Here is a 14,495-nt window from a genome sequence, read left to right on the forward strand (position 1 = left end):
CAAAAATGCAAAAGTAATTCAATGGAGAAGTGATAGTCTTTTCAAAAATTATTAGAACAACTACAAAAAACTGTGCTATATGCAAAAAGAATCAATATAAACCTCATAACTTATGTGAAATTTAACTCAAAATTGATCACAGATTTAAATTAAAACTATAAAGAAAAAATTTAGAATCAATTTTTTAAACTCGATAATTGGACTTTCTAAAAATTAAAATCTTTTGCTCTGTGAAAGATACTGCCAAGAGAATGAAAAGACAAGTGACAGGCTGGGAGAAAATATTTGTAAATCACATATCTGACAAAAGAATTATATCCAGAATATATAAAGAACTTTCAAAACTCATTAATGAGAAAACAAACAACCCAGTTTTAAAATGCTCAAAAGACACGAAGAGACACTTCTCCAAAGAGGCTATATGGATGACAAAGAAGCACATAAAAAGATGTTCATCATCATTAGCCATTCAGGAAATGCAAATTAAACCCATGATGAGATACCACTACATACATAGTAGGATGACAAAAACAAACTACTAATCAAGGATGTGAAGCAACTAGAACTCTCTTGTGCTACTGGTAGGGATGCAAAATGGTGTGGCTACTTCTGGAAAACAGTTTGGCAGTTTCTTATAAAATTAAACATGCACTTACCATATGACCCAGCACCCACTCCTTGGTATTTGCCCTAGAGAAATGAAAACTTCTGCCCATATCTAAACCTGTACACGAAATGTTTATAGCAACTCTTTTCACAAATGCCAAACACTGGAGACAGCACAATGTCCTTCAGTGGGTGAATGGATAAACATATTGTGGTTCAGAATATAAAAAAATATAAGAAGAAACAAACTTTTGATAAACACAGCAACACGGATGAACCTCAAGGCAATATGCTGAAAGAAGCCAGACTCAATAGGCCACATACTGCAGGATTCCATTCATATGACAATCTCAGAAAGACCAAACTACAGTGCTGGAGACCAGATCAGTGGTTGCCAGGGGTTGGAGACAGGGAGGAGGGTGAAACTACCAAGGGGCAGCAAGAGGGAGGTTTTGAGGTGATGAACTGTTTGGTACCCTGATAATGATGGATACACAGACATGTACATATTCTAAAATTTATAGGTCAACTTTACCTAATGGTAATTTAAAAAATGAAATTAAAGAAAAAAACAAAGATTACAAAACAGTAAGACAAAAACAACACTTCTCCCACCAAAAAAAACCCCAACAAAACAAAAACTAAGTTGCAGGAGAACCACACCTTATGCTGTTTTATAGAAAAACAACGTATGTTTATATATCTGTAGAATAAAGTCACAAAGGATGTCAACAAATTCTTAAGTGAGGTGGGCTTCCTGACTATGGAGCCCTTCACTTTCTAACTTCACGTATTCTTCTTTTCTAAAACAATGTCCATGTCTTGATTCTAAGTAAGAACAAAAGCTCATGAAGATAAAACAAGCTCACGTTGCAATGAGTAGCCCCAACTGAATCTTGCTGATGACACAGAATCTCAGTATTTCTCACGACTTTGCTAATTTTAAAAGTCTAGTTGCTTTTACCACCATCACGGAGAAGACAACATTTTAAAAAATAAAGGAAAGAAGCCTACCAAGAGGTTGACAGACTCGATGACGTCCAAGAACACCTCGTTCTTCCGGTACTTGATGCCCTCAGACCGCCAGGACACTGCGTTGGTGACAGTGGCTGGGGGCCGCGGGGCCCCCGTTTCCAGCTTGTGGCCTTCCTGAGTGATGTACCTGTGAGACCACGCTCAGTGTTAAGGCAGTCAAGCACCGACATTCTTGAAAACAGCCCCTCACCGTAGCAGGCTCCAAAAAAGGCAGACTCTGGTTTCACATGTGGCTGTTTAATTCAAGAATATCTTAAATTTCAAAAAGCCCAAAAAACTCATTACAATGAGCATTGGACATTCATTTGGGGGTAGTGAGGAAAATCACTACTGGCGTGCAGAGAGGCATTAACCCCCTGGTAAAGTAACCTGGTGACACCACTCCCACTTGGGGAGTAACAGGTACAAGACGTGGGCAAGTTAGATGGCTTCTCTGAGAGTCCTTCTGCTCCCTGGTACAATGGGAGACTGCCTCTGATTGTGGATCGAGTGGATGCTAAGTGTTCACACAGGGCACAGTTCACAAGAAGTGCTTAATCCACAGTGGCCATTATTTGAAGAGCAGGATTCCAGAAAAGGAGATATTTTATCAGCCTCCTTTGTGACAGAAAAAAACAAAGACAGGTGACTGACACCCTAACAACCAAGCAGTTAGTGCACCTTTGTGGGTAGAAAATAAAGACCCAGTAACAGGAAAATGCACATACTCTGCAGGGCTGCTGCATGGGAAAGGGTCCCAAACTGCCCACTGCTGTGACCCGCCAGACTCCCACTCTGCCTACTCACTCCTGCAGAATCTTGCTGTCTGTGGTCTGGGGGTAGCCAAAGTCCATGAGCTCATCCAGCAGCTCGTAGATGATGACAAAGTTGTCGCGGATGCTCTCCTCCTCCAGCTCCTTGAAGTACTCTGAAAACACCTGTGATGTTGGCAGTGGGGGCAGGCAGATGGGCGAGGGAAGGACGAGGAAGGGAGAAAGGCCCGCACAAATCCATTTGCCTTTCATGCTCAGGCCCTGAGACAGCAACGCTTTTGTGCCCACAAGCTGCACTTGACCATTTTCTAGGCTTGGCAACATACTACAGACTAGACCTTTGACTCAGGGAATGAGGGCAGCACTGTGGCTACCTGAGAGGCGGGAACCAGGCTGGGGTTGCAGGCGTCCTCTGAGGCCTGGTCAGAAGCCCCACATCTGCATCCCTGCGGCCCCTTCCCAGCTTCTCTTTAGTCCTCACTGTAACTGTCATCCTTGGCCTCTGAGTCAGAGGTGACTCAAGTGAGAGGCAAGAGCCACTGGGGACAGAACAAGCGATGCTTCTGGACTCTTCCAGCCTCCCTGAGTTCCCAGGCTGTATAGCCATGCAGGCAGATACATCCTCCCCGTTTCAGCAGGAAGTTATAAGGCTCAAGGAAGGAATGCCCAGGAGAAATGTTTCATTATCACTAACACCAAAGCAGAGAGAACTGCTAGACCCTCCAGGGAGGAGAACTTCCTCCTTCCCACTTCCCCGTTCCCAGGCCTTGCTTGCGACAGCACCACCACTCAGTAACGAAGGCCCACTCCTTGCTCTCCCCTCCCACACTGCGTGCCCTCACTGTCAGACCAGCACCCGCTCCTGAAGGTTTAGCACACGTGGCTCCTGAGCTAGCTGCACCTGGTACCACTGGAGGTATAAACGCTTTCCTGGGCCCACCCCAGGTCTCCTGGGTCCCATTCTCCACTTTCTTCACCCCAAACCCCAGCTTCAGCCCGGCCCCTCCATTTCTCTTCCACAAGCTGCAGCGACCTCCTCACTGGCCCCCCTGCTGCCCTCACATTCTTTCTCTACTCAGCAGCCAGAGATCGATCATCTTAACTTAGATCAGTCTGAGCAATCCTCATTTAAAGCCCTCCCACCATCTCTCATCACACTTGGAATGAAATCTAAACTCACCAGGCCTGTATGCCTCTCCACACCCCCACTGTGGTCCAGCCCTAACAACTTTGCTGACCTCAGCCCCAGACTTTGTCCCTCATTCCCTATGTCCTGGGCACACTGGCCTGCCTGAAGCTCCCTGACCACACCACATGCACACCTGCCCCAGGGCATTTGCATGTGCCTCTCTCTCTGTCTCCCTATCTCGCTGTCAGCCTGGGCCTGGCGTGTCAGCTCTCTCCATGGCGGGCCTCTACTGTGAGAGCCCCTAGGAGATTCTGAGCAGAGCTTGGCTCTGCCCTTCTCCCAATTACCTCACCTCTCCAACCCCTACCTCTCAGCTGGCTAGCCTCTACCCTTACACAGCCAACAGGTGGGCATACTTGTCCCTTCCAGGGCTAAGGGGCACCCCTACCCTGAGCCCCACCTTCTCCTGTTCACTTTCCTCACGGGGGGGAGGGGGGGGAGGGGGGACAACTAAGGTGACGAATCCCATACCTGGGGCAGCTGGAGCTGCCCTATAGCTCTTGAATGGCTGGAATGGGGAGGCACACAACAGATCAGGGTGACCCACAGCCCTCTGGGGCCCCTGTGGCTCGACTCACCTGTACCACCTTATAGAGGAAAGAGAATACCAGTGACACACATGCATTCTTCTTGGAAGTGGCGACCACTGCATGGCAGCTGTAGTTAAGGAGCATTCACAAGGCTAAGCTGTCACCTCACAGATCCTGGGGCTTGGAGCCTCCCCCAACCCTACCCTAGCTGTTCACTTCTCATCACATTTAAGGTGATGTCCTGTGAGACCCCGAAGTATGCACCCTGCTGACTCCTCGGGTCTCACTCCTACCACACATCCCTTCCCCATGGTCCAGTCACCAGTCACCTGTTCTCTCCCACCGCCCCCCCACCCCCACCCCGAGGCTTCTGGAATGAGCCCTGCTTTCCCTTGCAGAGCCTTCGCTCAGGCCTAGTGCTCCTTGAGCCTGACCATTCCTCTGGCTGGCAGATGCCTTGCCTGCCTGCAGGTCTCCTCCAGAATGTCGCCTCCTCAGGGAAGTCTTCCTGGATCCCCAGATCAGGTGAGGTCCCATCACACCCCCTCTTCTAACACCCAACACCCTTGTCATTGTGTGTTCTCTGCCCATCTCCTCAGGCAGCAGGGAGCTGCAGGAAGGCTGTGCCTGGGCACTCTGGGCCGGGCCAGGGCAGGTGCTGGCAGCTCTCAGTTGTATGCGTGAGCACACATGTGCACACATACATGCCCACAAAGGAGTCCCCAGGAGCTCTCCTGCAAAGGGATACAATACAGGTTGTTGTGCTTGATCCACATGAAGCGGACACCCCCATGGGCCAGGATGGGCGACAGCATCCCCTCCTCCTCCTTCTCCATCAGGATGGGCATGAAGTGCTCCACTTCCGACATGTCCACATCACCTCGATAGTTCCGGCAGATGAGCACCTGGGCCGGGGCGGAGGGAGAGAAGACACTCAATTCGAGGGCCTGGGGCAGGGGTGAGAAATGCCAGCTTCCCTCGCTCAGGGGACCCCAATCACGCCCCTATCCATCAAAGAGCATAGACTGGAGGCCATCTGATTGCCATACCACAGGAATTCCTCAAGGAGAGTGTTTCCCAAGTGAACTTCTACAGGGACCAGCAGGGTTTTTGCAGGGGAGGGTGGGAGGCGATGTGGGGCAAGGGCCCAGGACTGAATTGCTTGGGAGACACCAGGTTCAACAACGTTCCATAGACTCTCACAGCAGACCTTCTCAGAGCCTTTCCTGTGCTAATTCCCCCACCTCTTCTGCCTGGGTCAGGGTACCTGTTTAGGGGACACTGCTGAGTGCTCACATCTGCTGGAACCCAACCACCCTTCCCACCCCATCCTGTAGCCTGAAGAGGAGAAGCCCTTCTCCTGGCATCTCCCTTTCATAGCCTGTGGGTTTAGATATGTCCTCATCCACTACCGATGGGAACAAAGAATAGGACAACCATTGCAGTAAAGCTTGGCAGGTTCTCACGAAGCTAAACCAGCTTGTGACTCAGCTATTCCTCTCTTAGGTTTTTACACAAGAGAAATTAAACCATACTGTCCATGTGAAGATTCAGAAGCGAATGTTCACACGCAACTTTACTTTAAATGGACCCAGACTGGAGATAATGTTAATGTCCTTCAACATGTGAACAGAGACACAAACCATATCCACCCACACCATGGGACACTCCTCAGCCATGAAAAGGAGTGACAATGACACATGCAACAGCATGAAGGAATCTCAGGATGACTGTGCCGTGTGAAAGAAACCAGCAAATGGAAAATATTTATATGTACAGGAAAACCAATTTATATGTACAGGAAAACCTATACTCATTGCCCCCTACAACCACATCAAAACTACAACTAAAATACAAAAAAACCATCATTCAGAACTGCCTGAAATCTGGCTGAATGGAAATCCTACAACCAAAAAAGTAAAGAAGAAAGCACACTGAGACTGGTAGGAGGGGGGGAGGTGCGAAGCATGCTAGTCCAACACTGACATGTGGCATTTTTTAATCGGGAGGGATGTCTCCAAGGCCTCCTGTGAGAAGCAGGAGGCCTCAGCTGCACACCAGCCCCCCAGCCCAGGGTTCCACAGCTGGGAAGAGAAGTCCCCGTAATTTTGGGATGTAAAAACCAGCAAGGATTATGGCTGAGTGACATAAAGGCCTGCACATGAATTTACACGGTCTCGCTTCCTCTGAGCTCCAGCACAGGGCAACATCTTTGCGGGGATTCCAGGGACACACGGGGAGGAACTGGACTGTCTGGCACTGGGGCAGGAACTCGGGGGTGGCTTTCTCCCAGACAGGGGTGCTCACAGGGGTCCCAGTTCCTGTGCTGGGACCTCCTCCTGTACAGAGATGACTGGCAGCCATATCTGAGTTTCCATCAGCGTAGCCCACTCTGTTCATTCTGCCCTGGTGATTCCCTGAGACCCCGCCCCGGCACTAGCACCAGCCTGCCTTGCTTCACAGCTGGGCCTTCCCTGGACACTAGCCCAATACAAGTAGAAGCCATCTGCAGATCTCTCTGTAGCTCCTGCCGGGTGGCCCCAGAGCCAGTACACCTGGTGGACAGGTTCAGGCCATACCAGATTACAACTCTACACATCCACAAGTTACACACTCAAGGGGCAGACTCAGTGAGCACCCAAGCCCCACTGAAGCAAGTCCTGCTCCATAGGGGTGTCTCCTGCACAGCAGCTCTCCCACTGTAGACACAGCTGGTCCTCACAGCCAATTGGCCTGGTGATCAATTCCTCCCAGTGACTCCAACAGCAGTCAAGGCTCAACTACAACAAGACTGTACACACAGCCCACACAGGGGCGCACCTAGAGTGCCCAGCTCAGGTGACAGGGAGACTGAGTCACTGGGCCCTACAGGACATCTAAGACACAAGGCCACTTTACCAATTCCAGGAGACATAACAGCTCTACCTCGTACATAGAAACAAACACAAAGAAGCAGCCAAAACACAGAGACAAAGAAACTATTACAAATGAAAGAAATGGAAGCACACAAACTACTGGATACAGAGTTCAAAACAATGGTTATAAGGCTACTCAAGGATCTTAATGACAGCTTCACGGGAATTAATGAGAGTGTCAAGGGACTTAATGAGAGCTTCAAGGGAATTAATGAGGGTGTCAAGGGACTTAGTGAGATTTTCAAGGATCTTAGTGAGAATGTCAAAGACATGAAAAAGGACCAGTCAGAAATTAAGCATACACTAACTGAAATAAAGAAGAATTTATAGGAATTCAACAGTAGAGTAGAGAATTCCGAAAATCAAATCAATGATTTGGAGTATGAGGAAGCAAAAAACACCCAACCAGAAGAGCAAGAAGAAAAAAGAATCCAAAAATATGAAGATAGTGTAAGGAGCTTCTGGGACAACTTCAAAAGTACCAACATTCACATTATGGGGGTGCCAGAAGGAGAAGGGAAAGAGCAAGATATTAAAAACCTATTTGAAAAAATAATGACAGAAAACTTCCCCCACCTGGTGAAAGAAATAGACTTACAAGTCCAGGAAGCACAGAGAGGCCCAAACAGGCCTACACCAAGACACCTCATAATTAAAATGCCAAGGGTTAAAGACAAAGAGAGAATCTTAAAAGCAGCAAGAGAAAAGCAGTTAGTTACCTACAAAGGAGTGCCCATATGACTGTCAGCTGATTTCTCAACAGAAACTTTGCAGGCCAGAAGGGAGTGGCAAGAAATATTCAAAGTGATGAATAGCAAGGACCTAAAACCAAGATTACTCTACCCAGCAAAGCTATCATTTAGAATTGAAGGTCAGATAAAGAGCTTCCTAGATAAGAAAAAGCTAAAGGAGTTCATCGCCACCACACCAGTATTACATGAAATGTTGAAGGGTATTCTTTAAGAAGAGAAAGAGAAGACAGAAAGAGGAAGAGGAGGAGGAGGAGGAGGAGAAGACATAGGTAAAAAAAGATGAAAAATAAAGTGGCAATAAATACATATCTATCAATAATTGAATCTAAAAATCAAAATAAACAAAGAAGAAATCTAATGAATAAAATAAACTGATAAATAAAATAGAATCAGAGGCATGGAAACATGGAACAGACTGATGAATCTCAGAAGGAAGGAGGGTGAGGGTGGAGGTGGGGGTGGGAAGAGATTAACCAAAGATATTATATGCATTTATACATTACTTATGGACACAGACAATAGGGTAGTGAAGGCCTGGGGCAGGAACCAGGTGGAGGAGGACAACGAGGGGGAAAAGGGGGACATCTATAATACTCTCAATAATAAAGATTTTTTAAAATAAAATATTTATACGTACCAAAAAAAAAAAAAAAGAGGAAACCAGCAAATGGATGGCATATCCTGCACGATTCTTCTTTTATAAAATCCTGGGAAATAGGCTGGACAAAAGGGGTCTGAGGAATCTTTGGGGGTGACAGAATGTGTGTTTATGGCTTCCTGGGTATATACAATGCCTGACTCTTCAACTTCTGGGCTTTAAATAAGCCACTTTGTTACATGTAAGTTACACCTCCCTGAAGGAATAAAAAGGAGGTCTGAGGCTTTGCCAGCCCAAGCAAGGCTCTATTTGGAGAGTCCATCTAGAGCCGCTGCCGCTCTCGTGGGCTCACGAGGACAGCCAACTGCAAAACTCAGAAATGCGCTGAGGTCATCACTGAGCTGACCAACCTGGGAACTGCCTGCCTCAGACCCTGTAGTTGCATAACATACATCATTGTCTTTATCGTTTCAAGCCAGAGGGGTGAGGGAGAAAGGGAGAAAGACCCTTCCTTTCCTAGTTTCTCTTTCCTGGCCTGTGGGCAAGTCTCAGGCCTCTTAGGGACCCAGCAACCAGTGGGTGAGATTGTGGGCACAGGGACCAAGCTAAGGGACTCCAGTGTCCTCCCTCAGATACTCCTTGCCAAGAGTGTCTACTGCCTCATACACTGCCCAGCCGTGAGGGAGAACTGTTATTTTTACAGAGATCGTTGTGCCATGACCATATCTTGGATTAGATGCAGTCTGTGCAGGAGAGGTGGTGCTACCTGCCTGAGGTCACACAAGCAAAGCTGAGTCAGGATTCTAGCCCCATTTCTCAATCCCTGCAGGGCCACTTCTGCTTGCTAAACACATTGTTTTTCTGAGCTTCCCAAGGCCACTTTCCTCCCCAGACATCCAAATTTTGGGATCTAGCATGGAGCTCTGGGCCCCCAGAGTGCTCAAAGAGAGGAGGGGACAATTTATTTGAGATGAACAGAGGTCTGCTCATTCAACTCAACAAGCACATACCATGTGTCCCTCTGTGGTGGCACTGTGCTGGGCCTAGGGACACACACATGACCAAGACCAACATCCCTACACTGGGATACTTGCTTGGGGGAACTGAGGGCATTCCTGAGGATCTGACCTTCAACTGAGGTCTGAGGGGACGGGCAGGATATAAGCAGAGGGACCAGTGTGGCTGAGGCCATGGGTGTAGGGGACACAGCCCATGGGGGAACCTGGGAGCACTGGTTAGGTGGAGTAAGGATAACCTCTAAGCTGGGTCCCAAATAAGAGGACAAAGGGAGGAGGCAGGCACCACTGAGGTGACAATCTATTACCCCTCTGTTGCTCTTAACCCATAATTCCTTCCCCACAAAGAGCGAGAAGGGTCTTCTTTTTTTGGAACGGGGGGGGGGGGGGGGGGGAGGGAATTTTTATGAGTTTATTTGAGCCAAACTGATGACATGCCTGAAAGCAAGATCTCAAATGCTCCACGGGCCTTCTTAAACAGAAGTCAGACTAGGTCTCTCCCCTGCTGAAACTTCTACATACCCTAGCCTCCCCTCACACAGAACTGCAAGTCTGTCTCCATGACCAACTATCTGGCTCTTTACAGCCTCTCCAACCCCTCCACGTCCACACTCCCCTGGCTCACCCCTCTCTAGCCATCCTGGCCCCCTGGCTGGTCTCTGAGCAATCCACATCTGCTCCTGCCTCAGGGCCTTTGCACATGCAGTTCCCTCTGCCCAGAATGCCCTGGCCTGGCTCTTGTCCTTTCTCAAGCCTCGGCCCAGATGGCACCTTCTCCAAGAAATCTATCCTGCTTGCTCTGGTTGAAAAATCATATCCCATCCCTCTTTACCCCCAAGCTGAGTTTACCTTCACTGCCCACATCACAGCTGCATTTATTTGTGTCCTCATTTATTGCCTGTCGCTTCTACCAAAGTCCAACACTCCCAGAGAACAGCGACCACTTCCAACTCGTCCATGACTGTGTCCCTCCATCCAGAACAGAGCCTGGCCCACGAAGCTGCTCCATACACGTCTGTGCAGTGAATGTGGAGGTGAGAAAAAGGAGGCCAGGATAATGCCCAGATCTCTAATGTGGACAGTCCCATGGATGGCAGTGTCACTCACTGAGATGGAGAGAGCAGGCCATTTTGGGAAATGTCGAGCTTGCACTTGCTGTGGGACCTCCATGGTGTCCCGCAGGCCAGTGCGTCTCCAGGTAAGTGCTCTGGAGTACAGTACAAATTTGAGAGTCATTGGCACATTGACATAAATCAAAGCCAGCCCAAGAGGACAGTCAGAGAGCACATCTAGGCCCAAGCCTGAGGGCTGAATCCAAGGGGAGGGCAGGAGAGGAAGGGCCGGCAGCCAGTGAGAGAAACAGGAGGGAAACAGAGAGTACAGCGACCTGGAGGCCAGCGGAAGCCTGCTGAGGAGTGAGTGGCAGTGGTGTCAGAAGCTGCAGAGAAGCAAGAAAGATAAGGGCAGAGAAGTGCTGTGGAGCGCTGTCTATTAGCTAAGTATGGCCACGCTGGTTTCCTTCGTGATCAGAGGCTCTGGCTGGCAGATAGATGTGTGGTTGTGAACTTCTTGATATGCCATGACCTTGTTTTGGATTAAATGCAGTCTATGCAGGAGGCAAACTTTCAAAACATGCAGTCTGTGGAGAGTGGAGTAATAAATGACAGGATGGCTGCTAAGGATGTGAGGGAAGCCCATGGCTGCCTCGAGAGCTTCCACAAGGCAGGACTGACCCTGCTTCTCCTGAGCTATAATCTCATTGTGGCTCCTCCTTCCTGAGATCAAAACGGTCCCCTCTGGCCCGCTTTTCTGTCTGGACATCATCAACACTCATAGCCCTCCTCGTGCCAACCTTCGGCTGCTCCTCACCATTCGAACCCACTGCAATGCCTTCTTGTCCACCTGACTGTACCCTGGTCACCTTTCTAGCTCCTCCTGGAAGCACCATAACTCTCCCTCCAGCCAAAACTGAGGTTGGGTAACTGCATTACCTGGGGCCTTGACCAGGCCCTGATGGCTAACTGGCTCTGACCATCTGGATCCGTGTGCTTCCCCTGCCACACCTCAGGCCCATGTTGGCTAGTATGGACTGGGGGCCCAGAGTGGTGAAGGCACTTGCCCAAGGTCACATCACTGAGCAGCAGAGTTCTGACCTCAGCCCTAACCACCCAGTCACGGTGAGATGGTTAGCACAGGGCCTGGTGCATGTCAGGTACTGCTGAAATGTTTGCTGAGGGAACAAGTGAGCTGTGACAGGCAGCCTGTGGGACCTCTGGGGACACGGGGCCAACGTGGAAGCAAGAACAGTTGCTACCAGGGACTTAGGAACCCACCTAGCACCTATCTAGCCTTGGCGAGCCCTGTGTCTTTCCTTGCCTCTAAGAAGGCCTCGGAAGGAAGTCCCACACTGGGAATCACTGGCTGTTGACTATGGGTAGCATCCAAGGCAGGCAACCCACTCAAGGAACTCTGGGAAAGTGCTGGGGTGAGGAGTGGGGCAGGAAGCAGCAGCCACTTCAACGTCACTCCCCCCTGCTTCTAAGCTAACTCCTGCCTGCCCCACCTAGGCTGGACACCCACAGCTGTCTCACTGATCAATGTGGGACTTCAAGTTTAATGTTGCTGGACCTGTTCTTATTGCTCCTCCTTTAAGCAGCTTTTTCAGATACCCCTGGGAAAGGCACCTGGGTCCTAGTTATGTCCAACTCCTCCACCTTTCAGCTGGGTTTGTCATTCCCCGCAGGAAGCCCTCCCTTACCCCGGCCCCGGTTGAGTCTCCCTATTACATCCTCACCGCAGCACCACTGCAATTTATATTTGTTTGTGCTTTTTGAGATCAGTGTCGCTCTCCCCCAGACTGTGAGCTCCAGAAGGGCAGCACCTGATTCTGATTTTGCTCACTCCAGGCAGCCCAAGGCTTAGCACCCTGCCTGGCACCTAGGAGGTGCTCCTCCAATTATCAGCTGAATGAACAGGTGGTTCTGGGTTCAACTCCTAAACCTGCCACTCCTCTGTGACCAGTGTGACCTCGGTTGGTTTGTGGAACATCTCCGTGCCTCAGTTTCTTCCTTCTGTGAAAGGGCTCTCCCGCCACCCACCCACTTCACCTAACCCTGGTAAGTTCATGTCACAAGGAACGTTAAAAAGTTCATACAGAGACTAGCACAGAGAAACAGCTGGATAAACAGAAGCTGCTGCAAGCCTAGAGGGCGGGACCGGCCCGAGGGCGCACTGGCCGCGACACGCCTCCCCACCTCCGGCCCCGGGTCGCGCAGCTGCTTGGCTCTGGGCCTGGCTCCAAAGCCGGCGGCGGTTCGAGCTCCCCGCGGCCCCTACCGAGGCCTGAGCCCCCGCCCACAGGGGAAGCAGGGTCGGGCAGATTGGTTATTTAGCAACTGGGTGAGACCTATTGGTTTCTTTGCTTAAGACCAGGGTGGGTCCCACTGGCCGATTACCCAGTTAACAGGGTGGGTCCCCAGGGGCAAGGAACTCTCCGGTTGCTTGGCAACAGGGAGGGTGGGGAGCCCTCCGTACCTTGCCCTTCAAGTCCAACACGTAGACGGCACTGGCGGACATGGCGGTTGCGTGAAGCCTCGGCAGTGGCCGAGGGCGGCGGCGACGGCAAGAACTGCCGGGCGTTGAGTAGGGCCAGGCACACCCTGCGACGGTTCGACTCCACTTCCGGTCCAGGGAGCCGCGCGCGGACCGTTATGTCCGGTAGGGGGAGGAGCTGCCAGGAACGCACAGGCGCAAGGCGCAGTATGTGCAGGCGCAGTACGCTAGATGAGACCTTATTTCACGCTCCCTCCTAAAGCGTCCCGGAAGTAACACCTAGAAGGGCGGGGCCGGGCGGAGCCAACTGATACTGGCACACTCTAGCTGCTGTCGAAGACTTGGCCACTGGAAACTGCATCCTGTGGGCTGTTAGGTGAGAGATCCCCCTGTTGGATCGATCCACCTGGGGCCCAGCCCTATGGAACACCTATTCTGATGGGGAGTCTAGAGAAACAAATATACTGTATATGCAGACCCAATTGTGATACGCATTAATAGGGAAGTGGTGGTTACTTGGAAAGAGGGCAAACAAATCCTGAATAGCAATCAAGCCTAACCAAGTCACTACCTGACACCTGTTAGTATCAGCATTAGTCAGTGAACAAGGATGTCTGTTTATTACCTGGAATGATCTGAAAACCACGCCCCATTGCACCTGGGCGAAAAGCACGTTTTTATTTCTGTAGTTAGTGGCCACTGATGGGTAATGCAAATTGTGACACCTGATTAGTCAATTGAATTGTATCTCATTTGCTTTTATGAACATTTGGGCTTGGAAAAATGCCTGTATTCTGTGCTAACAGAACATCATAGTGCCGTGGGGATCCCAATCCTGCAGTCTCAGAACCATTTACTTGCACTGCCTGCCTCTCGTTTTTTTAATCCTCACCTGAGGATATGTTTTTACTGATTTTTTTAGAGAGGAAGGGAGAAAGACATATTGATGTGAGAAACATTGATCGGTTGCCCCCCTGTAGGTGCCCTGACCTAGGGATCCAACCTGCAATCTAGGTATGTGCCCTAGCTGGGAATCAAACTCACAACCTTTTGGTTACAGGTCAACAATCCAACCAACTAAACACCCGACCAGGGTGCCTGCTTTTTACTTTTGATCGCCCTTCCCATCTCCATCTGGATCTTGAAAGATGTCTTTTGCAATATATCCTTTGCTTAGGATAGAGACGTAAATGCAGGAAAATCCAGAGAACACTGGAATATTTGAGCACTGCTAAGAAAATCCTGGTCGGGAAGCATTATTGCACAATGCAGCCCATCCTATATAATAAAAGGCTAATATGCAAATCGACTGAACCAGAGAACGACCGATCACTATAACGGGCACTGACCATCAGGGGCAGACGCTCAACACAGGAGCTGCCTCCTGGTGCTCAGTGGGCCCGAAGCTGGGCTCATGGCTGGCGAGTGCAGCAGCGGTGAGGGGGAGCCTCTCCTGCCTCCGTGGCAGTGCTAATGATGCCCATGGGGAGCAGGCCTAAGCCGTCAGTTGGACATCCCCCAAAGGCTCCCAGACTGGGAGAGAGCACAGG

At 49.9% G+C, this 14,495-nt stretch overlaps 1 protein-coding gene across 1 annotated transcript in view; it reads right to left on the reverse strand.

Moving 5' to 3' along the window:
- The window catches only part of AP1M1 (adaptor related protein complex 1 subunit mu 1), a 28,680-nt gene extending 15,610 nt beyond the window's left edge, over positions 1–13,070 (reverse strand). The window contains exons 1-5 of the mRNA XM_008157820.3: positions 12,928–13,070; positions 4,861–5,017; positions 4,161–4,228; positions 2,428–2,558; positions 1,621–1,768 (exon numbers count right to left, since the gene is read on the reverse strand). Of these exons, the coding sequence (XP_008156042.1) occupies positions 1,621–1,768; positions 2,428–2,558; positions 4,161–4,228; positions 4,861–5,017; positions 12,928–12,969 (546 nt within the window). The 5' untranslated portion in view covers positions 12,970–13,070. The remainder of the gene's footprint in view (positions 1–1,620; positions 1,769–2,427; positions 2,559–4,160; positions 4,229–4,860; positions 5,018–12,927) is intronic.
- Between the last annotated feature and the right edge of the window lie 1,425 nt (positions 13,071–14,495).

The sequence above is a fragment of the Eptesicus fuscus genome, chromosome 6, assembly GCF_027574615.1.
Source record: "Eptesicus fuscus isolate TK198812 chromosome 6, DD_ASM_mEF_20220401, whole genome shotgun sequence".
Lineage (NCBI taxonomy): Eukaryota > Metazoa > Chordata > Mammalia > Chiroptera > Vespertilionidae > Eptesicus > Eptesicus fuscus.